The 16,635-nt window shown below is 44.5% G+C and overlaps 1 protein-coding gene across 2 annotated transcripts in view; it reads right to left on the minus strand.

Annotated features, from left to right (window-relative positions):
* Nucleotides 1–16,635, minus strand: part of WDR72 (WD repeat domain 72) — a 364,461-nt gene that overhangs the window by 212,551 nt on the left and 135,275 nt on the right. For both annotated transcript variants that reach the window (XM_040342714.1, XM_040342713.1), the window contains exon 13: nucleotides 12,593–12,788. In XM_040342714.1, coding sequence (XP_040198648.1) covers nucleotides 12,593–12,788 — 196 coding nt within the window. The remainder of the gene's footprint in view (nucleotides 1–12,592; nucleotides 12,789–16,635) is intronic.

Raw genomic sequence — 16,635 nt, forward strand, 5'->3', positions numbered from 1 at the left:
GACATGAAAACAGCACTGCATTAAGGTAAAGGAAGCTATTAAGATAAAAAAAAAAAAAATCCTCTACAAACCCTTTAAGTACTTTTATATTTATGTATAGGATTAGAAATTATGTACATAGTTAATTATATAATACACTGCTAAAAGCTCAACTCCAGCTTTTTTTTTTAAAAGAAAGAAAAAAACAAAAGATAATTTCTCAGCCGCTTTCCTTATCTCTGGTGCTATTCCTACTGTTCTCCAATCAAGAAATTTTTGGGGTTAAATGGGTCCTGGAAAAATGCTCCAGAGAAAGGTGCCATGTGAATATGTGACACTGCTCTCTGTGGCATTCATGACCCGTCCACTGCTAGAGAACTAACAGGAGAAAACGGTATCTCCTCCTTCCATGCTCTTCTCCAGAATTTCTCCAGAGCCTCTCCCATCCTCTGGAACTCACTACCTCAACCTGTCCGGCTATCCTCTACTCTTGCTACCTTCAGACGATCCCTGAAAACTCACCTCTTCAGGGAAGCCTATCACGTCTCCAACTAATCTTTTACCACTTCCATCAGCTCATTCCCCACAGTTACAACATTTTGTACCATCTGCCCCACCCTATTAGATTGTAAGCTCTTCTGAGCAGGGCCCTCTTAATCCTCTTGTATTTTATTGTATTGTAACTGTATTGTCTCCCTTTTATATTGTAAAGCGCTGTGTAAACTGTTGGCGATATATAAATCCTGTATAATAATAATAATATATATTTTAAGGGTGTAGGGGTGCTCCTAGGGAGGTAGAGGCAGAAAAGGTTTGATGGAGAGATCTGTAGATGAAAAATGTTAAAAATATTGTAAAGCAAAGTCCATTTGGACCTACATACACATGGGTTAAAGTGGTTGTAAACTCTGTACTACCACTTTTACTTACAGGTAAGCCTACAATAAGGCTTACCTGAAGGTACCGTGAATATCTCTTAAACTTGTATTGTGAATATCTCTTAAACTTGTACCGTTCAGGGGATAATCACTGTAGCCTGCTCGTGCCGATGCTTCAGTAGCTGTGCCATAACCGGCGGCTCCCGTGGGCATGTGCAGGAGTGCATCGCGGCGGCCAATCACAATGCCAGAGCCTGCGAATCCGGAAATAGCTTCAGGAGACATGTCGCCGGTCACAGCGATGTGCGGGGATCGCTAAAACAGCTTTGATGCAGTGTGATGCACACTAGCTCATTATGCCTTTGTCTTGTAGGATTTTAGAGCACTAAGCAACTGTACCATTCATTAGAATGGGCTGAAATCCCACTGAATCCCACCAAAATTAGTTCATGCACTACTTTTCAAAAATATACTGCACCAGATTGCATGAAACTGCAGTACCATGCGATCCGGTGCAGGCAAACGCACTGCGTTTGCGTTTTTGCATTTGGGGTGTCGTGAGGAATACATTTACCGCAGCACACCCATTGTGTTTTTAATTCTGTGTGTGCTTCCGGCACTGTGTTCTGGTGTGAATGTGCCCTGAAATTTGTATAAAATTGCAGCCTAATCTCTTAGGGATAGAGGGGGTTTCTGTTATTCCCTTATATTATCTTCTCTAGAAGAGCAGAAATTAAAGCCTATTATCAGGCCATGTGTTGTGAGCTGATGGCTGCTAACTGATACTCTGGACTGCTGAGGGAGGATAACATGTCATTTAACAAAGTTACATTTTCTGAATTTTCTTTCTAGTTAAGTTATGTTTTTCCATGTAATCCTGAATGTACTTTTGAAAGTTCTTTGCGTGTCTGTTAAATGATAATTTCCCCTAAAAGGGAAGCTCTGCTTTAACACCTCTTTCTCCCCTCCTCTCCCACTTTTTTTTGGGGGGGGAGGGGGGGATTGCGGATACCTAGTTTTAGCAAGTACCTGCACCCACTTCCACTCCAATCGGAGAGCTCTAGTTCTACCTTCTCCTCTCCCACACATCACAGTGCCGCCGGGGCACCCCAGAAGAAAAAGATCGGGGCTGCTTTGTGCAAAACCCAGATTCAGATAGATTAGCGGATCTTTAGATCCGCGTAATCTATCAGATTTTCGATTTTCGATTTTCGGTCCAATTTTGCGAGGCAAGTGCATGATTCACCAAGCACTTACCTCGAAAATAGCACCATCGGATCGTAACTCCCCCGGCGGAATTCAAATTCCGCGGCTAGGGGGAGTGTACAATTTAAATCAGGCGCGTTCCCGCACCGATTTAACTGCGCATGCGTTGCCGGGGAAATTTGCCAGTGCGCATGCTCCAAATGACGTCGCTAGGACGTCAATGTTTTCGGCGGCTACGTAAATTCCGGCCATCCGTATTCCCGATCGACTTACGCAAACGACGTCAAAATTTGAATCTCGGCGCGGGATTGATGGCCATACTTAACATTAGCTACCCCTCATATAGCAGGGGTAACTATCCGCCGGAAAAAGCCGAACGCAAACGACGTTAAAAAAAAAACGTAAAAAACTGCGACGACACCTAGCGGCCGGCGGTAAATTGCAGCCTAAGATCCGACTGGTGTAAGGCACTTACACCAGTCGGATCTAAGGGAGATCTATGCGGAACTGATTCTTATGAATCAGTCGCATAGATCCGACCATCGGATCTCAGCGATACGGCGGCGGATCAGGAGATCCGCCGTCGTATCCCCTTGATGAATCTGCCCCAATAACTTTAGGATGCAGCAATTTTCAACTCATTCATGGATTTGAGAACCCCTCTTGATTGTTGTATTTGTTAGTCAGGAAAATGTTCAAGAATATTGGGAAATTGTCATTCATGATGGCCAGTGGCCATTGCAATAATTCTGTCCATGCAAATGTCTATCATTGAAATGCTCCGTTTCTTTGTTCAGGATTTTACAACAAAATATACTGTCGGTAAAATCTGAAATCTGTTTGTCTATAAAACTGTAAAGTAGACAATCTATTAATGTTTACTGGACTATATTCTGTATTCTGAAGATTCCACAAGGTCTTTCCATCTGTGGCCAACATCAGTGTATTCTCCATGGGTGATAATTGAACACAGTAGAAAACTACAGAAAACACACCAGGAATTCATAAAGAGTTTTGCAGATTCTCTTTAGAAACATGTTTTGTGGTAGTGTGACAAATGGTGAAACTTGCGACAGATTCACGTATGTGTCGGTAAAGTGAATGTGAATCTGTCATAACTGTCAGAAGCATTTCTCCTGCAAAATGGCTGAGTTTTACAGGCAGAAAAGCTATTTGGAAAAGTTGGATATGTATCAAATATGAGATCAGATTTGGAATGAAAATTGAAACTGATCAATGAATGAAGGACAACAGTTAAAGCGGATCTCCCACTATTTCTTTACTGTTTTTGTCATTAATATATTTATGGCTAACATAAATAGTACTCACTGATTTGATGTCTCAAGTCTGCCGCTTTCCGATTTCATCTAGAATAATAACTTATATTCTCGTCATCCCACGGTTTCCATTTTGCTTGTGGGCATGAGAAGCCCACAAGCACTCATTTCCTTGTTGCAGTAAATGTTCGTCGCTCGTTCCCGTGCATGCTCCTCTGCCCTCCGCAGTTTATTGTGATCGCGTCACCTACTGCTAACCAAATCCCGCGATAGCTAACAACAAGGCACTGCAATGACTCCTGGGAGCAATGACAAAATCTCCCAGGAAACACAGCGGTTACAGGAAGTTACAAACTACCGTAGATTTCCCGCACTTAGGAGAGACAGGAAGCAGGTACTGTGCACAAAGAAAAAAAAAAACCTTTGTTTTCACATGTATTAAAGGGTGCAATATTAATGAGCTCATGTGTTGAAATCGCTCCGCTTTAATTGATAGCTCTGCTTCTTCCATTCATAGATTGTGTCCCGTTCATAGAACTCATAATATGGCAAAAAGGTTGGTCATAGTCAAGCTCTCTTGATAAGAGCATGTGACAGACCCTGAGTTGTATTAACCTCTACTGCCCTGAGACATTGCGGAAATAGATGGAAGAAGATGGAAGAAGATGTTAACAGATGGAATCAGCACAAGGGACATTGTTTACACACTATAAGTTATGTCCCTTGTGTTGTTTTTTCTGTTTGTTTTGACTGTCCTTTACCATTTGTAATTTGTGACTTTGAATTTAATTAATTCTATGACGGAGCTGTTGATAAACTGTTATAGGCCAACAAATGAGAAAATGATTTTACAAAAAACCTTATTGGAATTTTCTCAAATGTATCCAAGAGTACAAAAAGAGTGTCAACATGACATAGATGTCAGAATACAGAGTCATATACAATAAGGAGAATAGATGACTTTTGGCAGATAATCAGCAGTGTCATAGAAGTTATACGATTTAATAAGATGTATAATGTTTAGCCAACTTTCATATTGGGGCCGCCTGAGCGCTAGTCCTAAAGCGCCGCTTGTTTTAGGGGGTGCTTTAGCACTGTTTAAGTGGCGCTTTTAACCACCGCTAACGGCCAAAGAAGGGGTTAATAGCACCTATGTTGCAGCTCTTCCGAATCACTTTTCAGGTGCTTCGGAAGCACTGCATATTCATATCAATGGGCAACGCATTTTGGGATCAGTGTATACACCGCTCCCAAAGATGCTGGTTGCAGGACTTTTTCTAATGTCCCACAAGCTCACCGCCCCAGTGTGAAACAGTTCCCGAGCAGAGAGCTGCTGACTGTCAGTCACAGCTCTATGCTCTGCTCCCTCCTGGAGAGCTGAGCTGTGGAGGGAGCGGAGCAGGCCATCTCAGGCCATCTGCAGCTCGCTGAGAGGTTGAGCCGGGTCTTGGTCCAGACACCTGGCGGATCCAGACTCCATTGTCGGGATTACACGGCGCCTGGACTGACTTCTGTGACATAAACAGAGAGCGGATTTTAACCCTCTCTGCTGAAAATGGATCACAGGAGTGCAAGCCATAGGAGCAGTGATCCATAGGAGAAGTACAGCCAAACAAGCTTTGGCTATACTTCTCCTTTAATATACAATTTATTCAAACATTTATTGATATGTAACTGGTTTCGCATTCCGGTTAAAGATAATCACAGGAAGTTTTCCACTGAGAAAATAAAAACCAATTCAATTGAAAAAGTGGATTTTTCCTCATAAAATAAACATTTATTAAGTACAATTTCATATAAAGAGGAATATTAGTAAATACATTTTACAATTTTTATTTGTGACAATTTTACATAGGAGCTCCTTATAAGTTAGCCAGGAAAACTTGAACCACAGTTAGCAGAATCATATTTCATTATTTACCCCTTCTGGAATAGATATGAATCTGCTAGAATCGGGGTTGTATTAATTCCCAGAGTAGCTCAAAGCCAATTAATTTTAAATTCCTTGGTAGGAGAGGGAAAAAAAAGCTGATTTTTATCTTGCTCTTGAAAATACCGTACCCATCTTAGCTGACTCAATCTGCCACTCATTGTCACTGAACAAACAAACAATTACGCTAAGAGCAGTTATGGCAGAGAGCAAGTCCAGAAGACAGACAGAATCACTAACTACAAAGGTCAAATGGAGCATCTGACAGATACTGCTTATGACAAGCAGATCTAGGTGCAAACTGGCCAGCTTTTGTTCAAGTGAAAAGCCTTGGAAGTATAATATTCAGTTACATGCTTACCTTATTATTTCTGTCTGTACATTATTTAATGTCATTTATTCTTTATTGGTGTAACAGGGCACATACTATTTTTTCATTATGAGACTGCTGGGTATATGGAATAGCTTGTTTGTAGACTGTGAGTGTATAGCAGCCAGTCAGCAGTCAGTTTTTATTAGCCTGCCTGTAGTAAAGCTTTCCATAGACATAAGAGGGACAGATGTTCAGGCATTATCACCCACACTCCTATGGGTGGGAGAGAGGTGGAGGCCAAGCCAACTTGGAAAGCTCGAAACAAGCATAAAATGACTGCCCAAGTGCATATACTGTAATTTTATTTGAAACATCTAAACACCTGCCCAGCAGGGGTCAAGTCCTGGGGAAAAAAGTGTGGGAACTCACCCAAGATTCCCCACCCGCCTCAAAAAAATTTAAATTGCATGTGTGTGTTTTATGTACTACTTTTTTTTAACAAATAAACTTCCTCAGTCTGCACAACTACTCCCCCCCATCCCCCAGTCTGCATAACTACTCCCCCCATCCCCCAGTCTGCACAACTACTCCCCCCATCCCCCAGTCTGCACAACTACTCCCCCCATCCCCCAGTCTGCACAACTACTCCCCCCATCCCCCAGTCTGCACAATTACTCCCCCCATCCCCCAGTCTGCACAACTACTCCCCCCATCCCCCAGTCTGCACAACTACTCCCCCCATCCCCCAGTCTGCACAACTACTCCCCCCATCCCCCAGTCTGCACAACTACTCCCCCCATCCCCCAGTCTGCACAATTACTCCCCCCATCCCCCAGTCTGCACAATTACTCCCCCCATCCCCCAGTCTGCACAACTACTCCCCCCATCCCCCAGTCTGCACAACTACTCCCCCCATCCCCCAGTCTGCACAATTACTCCCCCCATCCCCCAGTCTGCACAACTACTCCCCCCATCCCCCAGTCTGCACAATTACTCCCCCCATCCCCCAGTCTGCACAACTACTCCCCCCATCCCCCAGTCTGCACAACTACTCCCCCCATCCCCCAGTCTGCACAATTACTCCCCCCATCCCCCAGTCTGCACAACTACTCCCCCCATCCCCCAGTCTGCACAACTACTCCCCCCATCCCCCAGTCTGCACAATTACTCCCCCCATCCCCCAGTCTGCACAATTACTCCCCCCATCCCCCAGTCTGCACAATTACTCCCCCCATCCCCCAGTCTGCACAACTACTCCCCCCATCCCCCAGTCTGCACAACTACTCCCCCCATCCCCCAGTCTGCACAACTACTCCCCCCATCCCCCAGTCTGCACAATTACTCCCCCCATCCCCCAGTCTGCACAACTACTCCCCCCATCCCCCAGTCTGCACAACTACTCCCCCCATCCCCCAGTCTGCACAACTACTCCCCCCATCCCCCAGTCTGCACAACTACTCCCCCCATCCCCCAGTCTGCACAATTACTCCCCCCATCCCCCAGTCTGCACAATTACTCCCCCCATCCCCCAGTCTGCACAACTACTCCCCCCATCCCCCAGTCTGCACAACTACTCCCCCCCCCATCCCCCAGTCTGCATAACTACTCCCCCCATCCCCCATCCCTCACAATTACTCCCCCCATCCCCCAGTCTGCACAACTACTCCCCCCATCCCCCAGTCTGCACAACTACTCCCCCCATCCCCCAGTCTGCACAACTACTCCCCCCATCCCCCAGTCTGCACAACTACTCCCCCCATCCCCCAGTCTGCACAACTACTCCCCCCCCATCCCCCATCCCTCACAATTACTCCCTCAGTCTGCACAATTACCGCAACGCCCCCCCCCCCCCCCAGTTGCACGGGGAAGAAATGAGAGAGAAGCAGAGGCAAAGAAAAAATAATTCAGGGGGGAGAGGGGGTTTTGCAGATAGCTCACGTACCTTACAACTCTGGTTAGTCATATAAGTCCATGCTGGAGGCTCCATGCAGGCTGGACTGTGGGCGGAAACAAAGGGGAGGAGGAATTTGGATTGGACAGACGGCCGAGTGGGGGATGAGCTAGGAAGACAAGCAGATACAGCCCGACTCGTGTGTGAAACAAACAAGGAGAGGGAGGATGGAAGGGAGCATTATGGCACTTTGGCGCCCCACCTCTGCAGGTGCTAGGGTGAACTGCACCCCACCACTAGAGCCGAGACTTTGTTACGGCAGCCGCTGGAGGAGGAGGAATAGGCGGACCGAGGGAGGGGAGGACAGACGCGCCCCGGTTACTATGGGAACGACGTTCCTGCTGTGGAAAAGGTATAGGAACGTCGTTCCCATGCGTTCCCGCAGGACTCGAGCCCTGCTGCCCAGCCTCCCCCCATATGTTTTTCTTTACACACACCTGATGCACACCTAGTCCTTTTTGGGACCTATATGAAGGTGCACAGGCAGAGTGTCTCTCCATAAAGTGATAAAAAACCCTAATAAATAAAAATGCTGGGCTGTTTTCCAGTCCTCTGTAGGTTCATATTGTGGGTGGCTCCGTCACTTATAGGGACCCATGGATCCAACTTTCCAAGCCTGCCCCCTGCTGGCTCTGTGGATGAGTCTCCTTACATATATAAACGTATAACCCTGGCAGTAAGCCACATCCCTTCTCCTCCCTCCAACTGCTTGTTGACAGTGGCAAGAGTCTGTGCCATCCCCACTATATTGTGCCTGGCTGGGCACATGCAGCACACTCCTTTAGTACTTCAGAGGAAGCCATGTTAAGGACCTGGGGCAAGAGGTAGTGAGCAGGAAGGGTATTTTCTGCTAGGGTATTTTCACACTGGGGCAGTGCTGCCGTTAGTGGTAAAGCGCCGCTTGTTTTAGGTTTGACAGGAACTTTTCGGGCGGTAGCGGGGCACTTTTAACCTCCAATAAGGGGTTAAAAGCGGCACTTCAGTCGGATCGGAAGCAGTGCCCATCATTGCAATGGGAAGGGGCGTTGTTGGAGCGGTATACACACCGCTCCCACACCACCCCAAAGATGCTGCCTGCAGGACTTTTTTTCCCGTCCTGCAAACACACCGCCCCAGTGTTAAGGCTTTCACACGGGGATGGCTTGAAAGGCAGTTTTCAGGCGCTTTACAGCCACTATTTTTAGTGCAAAAATGCCTGAAAACTGCCTCAGTGTGCAAGAAAAAATAAGAAAATAATGTACTTGGTAATATTGCACTGCTTGACATTACCCAGCACATAAAAAAAGGGGTTTAAAGTATTACTAAACCCAGGACCCTTCACTCACTATATCTGGTCTCCCACAGTACGCAGAACATGGATATGCAATTATTTTAGTAACCTGTTAAATACCTTTTCTCATCAGCAGTATATAGCAGTTTTGTGACTTCTATGAAGCCTCGTACACACGGCCGAGGAATTCGACGTGCCAAACACATCGAGTTCCTCGGCCAGTTCAGCACTGAAGCCGCCGAGGAGCTCGGCGGGACGAGTTCTCCCATAGAACAACGAGGAAATAGAGAACATGTTCTCTATTTCCTCGCCGAGCTCCTCGTCGGCTTCCTCGGCCGAAAGTGTACACACGGCCAGTTTCCTCGGCAGAATTCAGCCAGAAACTCGGTCGGAAGCTGAATTCTGCCGAGGAAACTGGTCGTGTGTACGAGGCCTCAGTGTACGATTTAGGTTTGTAGGAGGAGTTTTCATTATCCCCTGATTGTCCTTTAAAGCTGCAAGACCCCTGACCCTTTGTCTGAACAGTGCTGATTTGCCTTGATCACATGCACCCTCTCAAGAAAAGACAAATAGTCTCTAACAATACACATCAAACTGAGCATGAGTCACTCCAAAGGCTCTGTCTTATCAGGAGCTGGATTGGGGGCGGTGGAAGAAGGAGAGAATCAGAGAAGACAGGATCAAACAGCCTTTTTACACAATGTGGAGGATTAATCTCTTATACGCTCTTATATATATATAAATGTTATGATTTTACAGTACAAATTGTTTGCTCCTTGTGTGGCCTGTACAGTCCAATATCTCTTTGCTCGCTTTCCATATATAGACACAACACGGATGATGGCCTTGAACGTCACAATAACGTACTGAGTATGCTTTACTGCATATACAGACTGGTTTTACTGTTGTGGGATTATGAACAATTTAATACTACTTTAATTACCATATAACATCTCTTTGTATGTTTTTTATGTTCACACATTTTTTATGGAGGAGTTTGAGAACATTATCCTAATATTACAAGAACACTAGGATCCAGATGATGCACAGAATATAATTTAACATTTTTGTACACATTTAGGTTGTGATACAAGGTAGTCATGCTCGTAATGTACTTGTTGTTTTATTGTTAGCTCCCAAAGCCTCTTTACTGAAGTTTAAAAGGAAAGTAAGGGGGGGTTCTATAAATATATATATATATATATATATATATATATATATATATATATATATATATATATATATATATATATATCCCCTTACCTAGGTGGATGACACATTGGTATGTTGCTGCATTTGTCCCCCCACTGCTTCTAAGGCCGCGTACACACGATCAGTCAAAACCGATGAAAACGGACTGAAGGATCGCTTCATCGATTAACCGATGAAGCTGACTGATGGTCTGATGTGCTTACAGCTTACACACCACTTGATTCTGAGCATGCACGGCCTTTTGACCGATGCTTTTGCATACTAACGGTTTTGACCCATCGGTTAGGTGTCCATCAGTCAAATTTTAAAGCAAGTTCTCTTTTTTTTGACCGAGGAACAACTGACCGATGGGGCCCACACACTATCGGTTTGGACCGATGAAGCGGTCCTTCAGTCCATTTTCATCGGTTTTGACTGATCGTGTGTACGCGGCCTAAGACTGAGAACTAGGCACTCAGGACCTAATCCACAGCCAGCCGGTGTAACTTAAATATTCGGATTTAAGTTACACCGCCGTAAAATTTCTACCTTAATGCCCGATCCACAAAGCACTTACCTAGAAATTTTCGGCTGTGTAACTTAAATGCGGCCGGCACAAGGCGTTCCTAATTTAATGGGGCGAGTCCCATTTAAATTAGGCGCACTCCCGCGCCGGCCGTACTGCGCATGCTCACGACGTCATTTTCCCGACGTGCTTTGCGCGGTTTTACGTTGCGCCGGGTTTTGAGAATCGCGACGGGCGTAAAAAAAAAATATGAGTTGCGGCGGGAAAAAAAAAATGTTTAAAAAAAAAGACGGCGACGCGGGATAGAAGGGTCTACTTTTACAAGGCCTAAACAGTTTAGGCCTTGTAAAAGTAGCCCTAATATTGCGACGGCAAACTAATACTTACGGAGAAAAAACGAAGCGTAAAAGCTTTGTGCATCTCCGTAAGTGCTAATTTGCATACCCGAAGCGGCATTTCGACGAGAAATGCCCCCAGCGGCGGCTGCGGTACTGCATCCTTAGATCCGACAGTGTAAGTCCCTTACACATGTCGGATCTTCTGTCTATCTATGTGAAACTGATTCTGTGGATCAGTTCCATAGATAGAAACAGGGATACGACGGCGTATCAGTATATACGCCGTCGTATCCCTTTTGAGGATCAGGCCCTCAGTTCTCAGTCTTCAGTGACCAGAGAGCCAGGGACTTTCAGGCACAGGCTCCTTTCTCTAACCCTCCAGCTCTCACTGGAGCGCTGGGCTGTGGAAGGGGCAGGAGTGGCTGGGTTCAGTCTTCCAGTGGCTCGCTGAGAGGCTGAGCCAGCTGCTGGTCCAGGCATCTGGGTGGATCTCGACTGTAAAGTGACATCAGCCAGAAGCAGGCTTTATAACTTGCTGATGGCTGAAAACAGGTCACAGGAGTGTACAACAAACTGTACTCCTGTGATCCATAATTCTCTTTTAAAAATTGATCATCTTTTGGCTACATACAATTAACTGAGATGAGAAAAGAGAGCATTAGACATGTATTCTGAATGTACACTAATCCCTCCAAAAAAAAACTCCAACACTCGGCCTTGAAGTAAACCCATGGTCAGATCATGCACCCTAAAGTATCTACATATTCTGAGCGAGCAGTAGCAGCACATTAAAACAAGTCCAAATTAATGTTTGTATCTATAAGCACTTGTTGGATATTCATTTTCAAGTTTCACAAAACAGGCATTGAAATCATAGCTCTTTCTATTGGACCAGAATCTTGCCAGGCTGCCAGGTCTCCAGTACTAACGACAAGCAGGTGTTTCTAAGCTGTTAGAAACCAACTAAACCCTGACCCTCCTCCCTGGTTGCCCCCTTGTTATAATGTAACATGTAGAAAATTATAAATACCATCTTTTATTCTACAGGGTCTCTGCTTTAGGAAAGCATATATAATACTCTGGGGTTTTAAGCAATTCTCTAGTCAAAATGCTCTGGAGGCAAATTTGTTAATATCTATATTCTGGACGGGTGCACTTTCAGGGGTATATTTAGTTGAATAGCTTACCACACCTACAGTAAGCACCTATTAGGCTTCATTTCCATGGACGTTTTTACAGCCACTTTCTTTAGCCTTTTTTACAGCTTAAAAACTCCTGTCCATGTTGTTGTTTTTGGAGCTGGAGCTGGAGCTCAAAAACGCAGCAGTAGCGTTTTTGAGCGTTTTTTGCGCGTTTTTGAGCGTTTTTTAATGTCTGGCGTTTTCACAGCTCTACTCTGGATCTTCAGAACGTACTGGTCCTGTTTTTTTTTTGCAGCTTAAAAACGGCTCAGCCATCTACAGCTCAAAAACGTCATGGTGATCATGAGGCCATAGACTAACATGGAGAGCTGTTTTTAAGCTGCAAAAAACGCTCTGAAAAGTGGCTGTAAAAACGTCCATGGAAATAGAGTTCTCTTCTTTTCAAAATGTGGAGCACTAGCACAAGGTACCTTTATTTTTTACTTAAAATAAAAATGTGATTTATTAATGTTATGTGCCATATTAAATCTTATGAAGTATGAATTTCTATCACAGGTTTACTTTAAATACATCGCATATATATATTATTACCAGTTTCTATCTCCCAAACGTAAACTGAGCCATCTTCACAACCAACAACCAAAGCCTCTTCCACAGGATGCCATTTCATGGTCTTCACAGGAAATAGATGTTTTCTGGCATGGAAAAAACATATTCGATCCTGCAGATTCAGAAGTGCCACTGAATTATCACTGCAGATGCAATAGATGGTCTGGAACAATTTTACCTATGTATGAAGAACACAATAAGAGTAATGTTTTTAATGAGAAATGGTTATCTGACCTAAATGTAAATATTATTTGCTTGTATCCCATTCATTTGATATGAAAATAAACCAAGAACCAGTGAAAAGTTCAGTAACATTCAACAAATAAAATATGTCTTTCATGGGTTGAACTACGGCAGACTAAAATCGAATGGCTTGTTATAAATCACCATTAAAAATGTACTTAAAGCTGCATTTTGCAAATGTGTTTCAAGGTGTTTAGGTGCGTCAAATGTTTGGGAGTTTATTTATTTAATTGGCCAGAATATTAATTTATTCTGGCCATTGGAATGAATGAATGCTCAAGCTCTAAACGCACCTATTGTTTTGGCAGGTTTGCATGCATTTGGCAGTGTTTACCATTTTTGTCCATAAAAATGCTCCTATACTGAATGCAAAGGTGATGGCCTTTTCCTGTCTTTAAATGCTCCTACCTCTAAATGCCTGTAATCGCCATGTGTGCAACGACCAATCAGTTTCTAACTTCAGCCTGTTCATTTTAGCTTTGAGAATAGAACCTAGAAGCTGATTGGTTACTATGCACAGTTACACCAAATTCTGTGTGCACCAGTTTTAGTAAATGTCGACACAGAAAAAACAAAACTCCTGCGCACGGGTGGATTGTCCAACAGTTATTGAATATTCCACATGGAACACACCAACAGTGTCAAAAACAGTAACAGTGGCCTTGCTGCCCTTCATGGAAGGGGATTGTCCTAGTGGAAAATGACAAAGCCTAGTGTGTTACCGTTGACAGTTTTAATAAAATAAAATGGTAATGAAAAACTACTCACAAGAGAAATTACATAATAGGCTTGTCAACAACGATGTGGTAGATACCCCTCGAACCACACTCCAGAATAGGGGGGATATAGGTGTGTCACTGACGGTCGCATACATCGCGTCACGAGTAGCCGAAAGTCGGTGCGGCTCTATATGGCGCCTGCGCACCGACGTTCGGCTACTTTCGGAAAATCATGACGCGATGTATGCGACCGTCGGAAGCCTGTCAATCAAATAGGAATGCCCAGTCCCGCAGCCCATACCCGGAAGCGGCGGAGAAGATCGCTCTCTAAAACGGTAAGTACTGCTTCGATTTTAAAAAAACTACCGATTCCCCTTGACAAAATGAGCATCAATCTAATGTTAAAAATTAACTTTTCGGGTGAACCTCCACTTTGAGGAAAATTTGGTTTGTCTATTGTTGTAAGATCACATTTTATGGCAAATTACTGCATTTTTTAAAAAAAATTTAATGGGTTTGCATACTTTTTCAAAGGGGTTTAAATATGTTTTCTTTACCACTGTATTTATATAATGCCAACAATTTTACATTCACATAGAGCCTATAATCTATAGTCCCTATCTCACTTGCATAGATACACATTATTATTAGTACTAATGCAGAGTGCAGGGCTCTGGAGTGTTTATTGTGAGTGGAGAAAACTGTGTTTACAGCTTTCTCCAGGTTTTGTAATCCTGAATCGGGGGCATGGAGCTTGAAGGCTTCAAAGTGTCTTTGTTGGGTAGAATCCTTCAATCTTGTGTCCAGGTCTTCCTGTCTTCTTGTAGAACTGCAGGGGATATGTGTGTCTAGGTGTTTACACTTGTTATAAGACAGTAGCTGGCCATAGCTCATGACCCTTGCATGGAGAGGTGTTTATTCCAGCCAGGAGAGGTGAACCACTTGGGAGACAGTACCACATGTGGAAGAAATTCCCTACAGCTGAGTGAGTTGGCAGGACTGAGAGAGCTGAGGCAACTAGCAAATCCAAGTGTCAGAAGTAAAAGGATGCTGGGAGAACCCCATCTAGGGGTCATGAGTGGGCTTGTGCAGCGAGGTGCTGTAATTAAGTCTGAGTAAGCCTGAAGAGCCCATGGTGTGGGAGACCAAGGACAAGAGCAGTGTTGTCATGGTCTGGAGTCAGGCTTTAGAGGTCAGTTGCTAAAGCAGTAGAGAGGCACCCACCGAACAGATGGATAAGTACAGAAGCAGGTCACCCTGGCAGATGACATGGGTTCACCTGAGGTGCAGAGCCTAAGTACTAACGGGTGTTCACCAGAGCTCCTTATGGCAGAGATGGGTTTTGCTGCATGTTTGTACCAGGCATGTTTGTACCCTAATCACTCTGTGCAGCACAGATTCCCTCTACTGCCCTGGCTCCCATATTTTCCCCCACAGCGCTGCCATCTTCCCTCCTCTCCAATCGGCTGTTGCTGTTGGGATGTTTTAGGAGTGGGGAAGGGGGCCAGTAAATATGTAATTTACCAGCCCCTTTTACTTTCTGAATGAACACCTTGAGCGGTCGGTAGTTTGTGTTTGGGCTTTGGGGTGCACACCCTAATGCAATAGGCTGTGCATACCTATGGTACCAGGTTGCAGTCCTCATGATCGAGGGGAGGTGAGCAAGCTGGAGTCCAGTAGCAGATATAGCAGGTAGGGATAAGCAGAAGCGTAGTCTTTAAACAAGCCAAAGGTCCGTAATGAGTGCTTGCAGGTTGGGATCAAGCAGAAGTGTGGTAAAAGAACAAGCCAAAGGTCAGTAACGAGTGGTAGTGAAGATACGGAAGGCAGCAGGAGTGACAAAAGTGAGATATTGGCTGCGAAGAGCACAAAAATGTGGCAATCAGAAAATGCAGAGACATGGCTTAAATCAGGAAGTCCATGGGAGGAGCAAAGTGTTCAGGTTCAAGAAAAACACATTTCAAAGCAAGATTGAAGGAATTGTCCAGGGAGCTGTCCAGCATCCCAGAAGGCTCAGCAAGAACAGGCATCGCCAGACATGCAGGTTCAGACCCGGGTCCTGACAAGCAGTGTTGCTGAAGCATGTTTTGGTTATTTGTTTGCTGTTGGAAAACCTCTGCATGGGCAACCTGTTATGAAGACTTTGTTTTTCTTTTTAATAAAATTGTGGCCTGGTATGGTTCAGGTGGGAGGGGCGCACACAGCCAGGATGCATGCTCAGATAAGGGTCCGGTGTGGATTATGTGGGGGAGGGCAACACTATTTTTTTTTCTTTGTATGAAATTCCATCTTAAACTTAATGCTAGACCTGAAGGCTGGGGTGTGGAATTTGAAAGGTCCCCTGTGCAATTTTTTTTTTTTCGAGGATTCCCTTTGACATCCATAGCAGACCCTCATTAAGGTTAAGGGTTTTTTGTGTGTGTGTGTGTGTTGGGGGGGGGGGGGGGCTCTACCATCTATAAAATACCCTCTTTTAGGATAAGGGTTTGGTACAGATAAAGGGGGTCTTTAGCTGCTTAGAAGCAGCCAAAACCTGTCATTTAACAGCAAAATAAACTGCTTTTGTTTTCTTTGCAAATACCTGTTTTGCTGTTTTAGGTTGTATACATAGTACAGATGTGCCACTTAACAGCTAGGGTAAAGTGGCAGTAAACCGATGCAGAATTAAAGAAAAAAAAAACACCCGTAAGACAATGGCATTACATACTAGCACATTATGAAATACTTACCTTAGAATGAAGCCCTTACAGTGGCACGCTGTCACCGCTCAAATCTTCCCCTGGTCTTTGTTCCAGGTTCATGGGCTCTGCCGCTGTGAGTGGCCAACTTTACTATTGCTTTAAGGGCATTTTTTGAATTGCAGCAATTACTCTTAAAGTGGTTGTAAACCCTGTTACACCACTTTTACCTACAGGTAAGCCTATAATAAGGCTTACCCTGAATATCTCCTAAACTTGCATAGTTTAGGAGATATTCAGTATATGCGCACTGAAGAAACAGGCCGCTGGTGCTGTTTTTTTAATAGTCGTGCCGTGACTGGTGGCTCCCGCGTGCATTCGTGGG

This window comes from Rana temporaria, chromosome 3, assembly GCF_905171775.1.
Source record: "Rana temporaria chromosome 3, aRanTem1.1, whole genome shotgun sequence".
NCBI classification, from domain to species: Eukaryota; Metazoa; Chordata; class Amphibia; order Anura; family Ranidae; genus Rana; species Rana temporaria.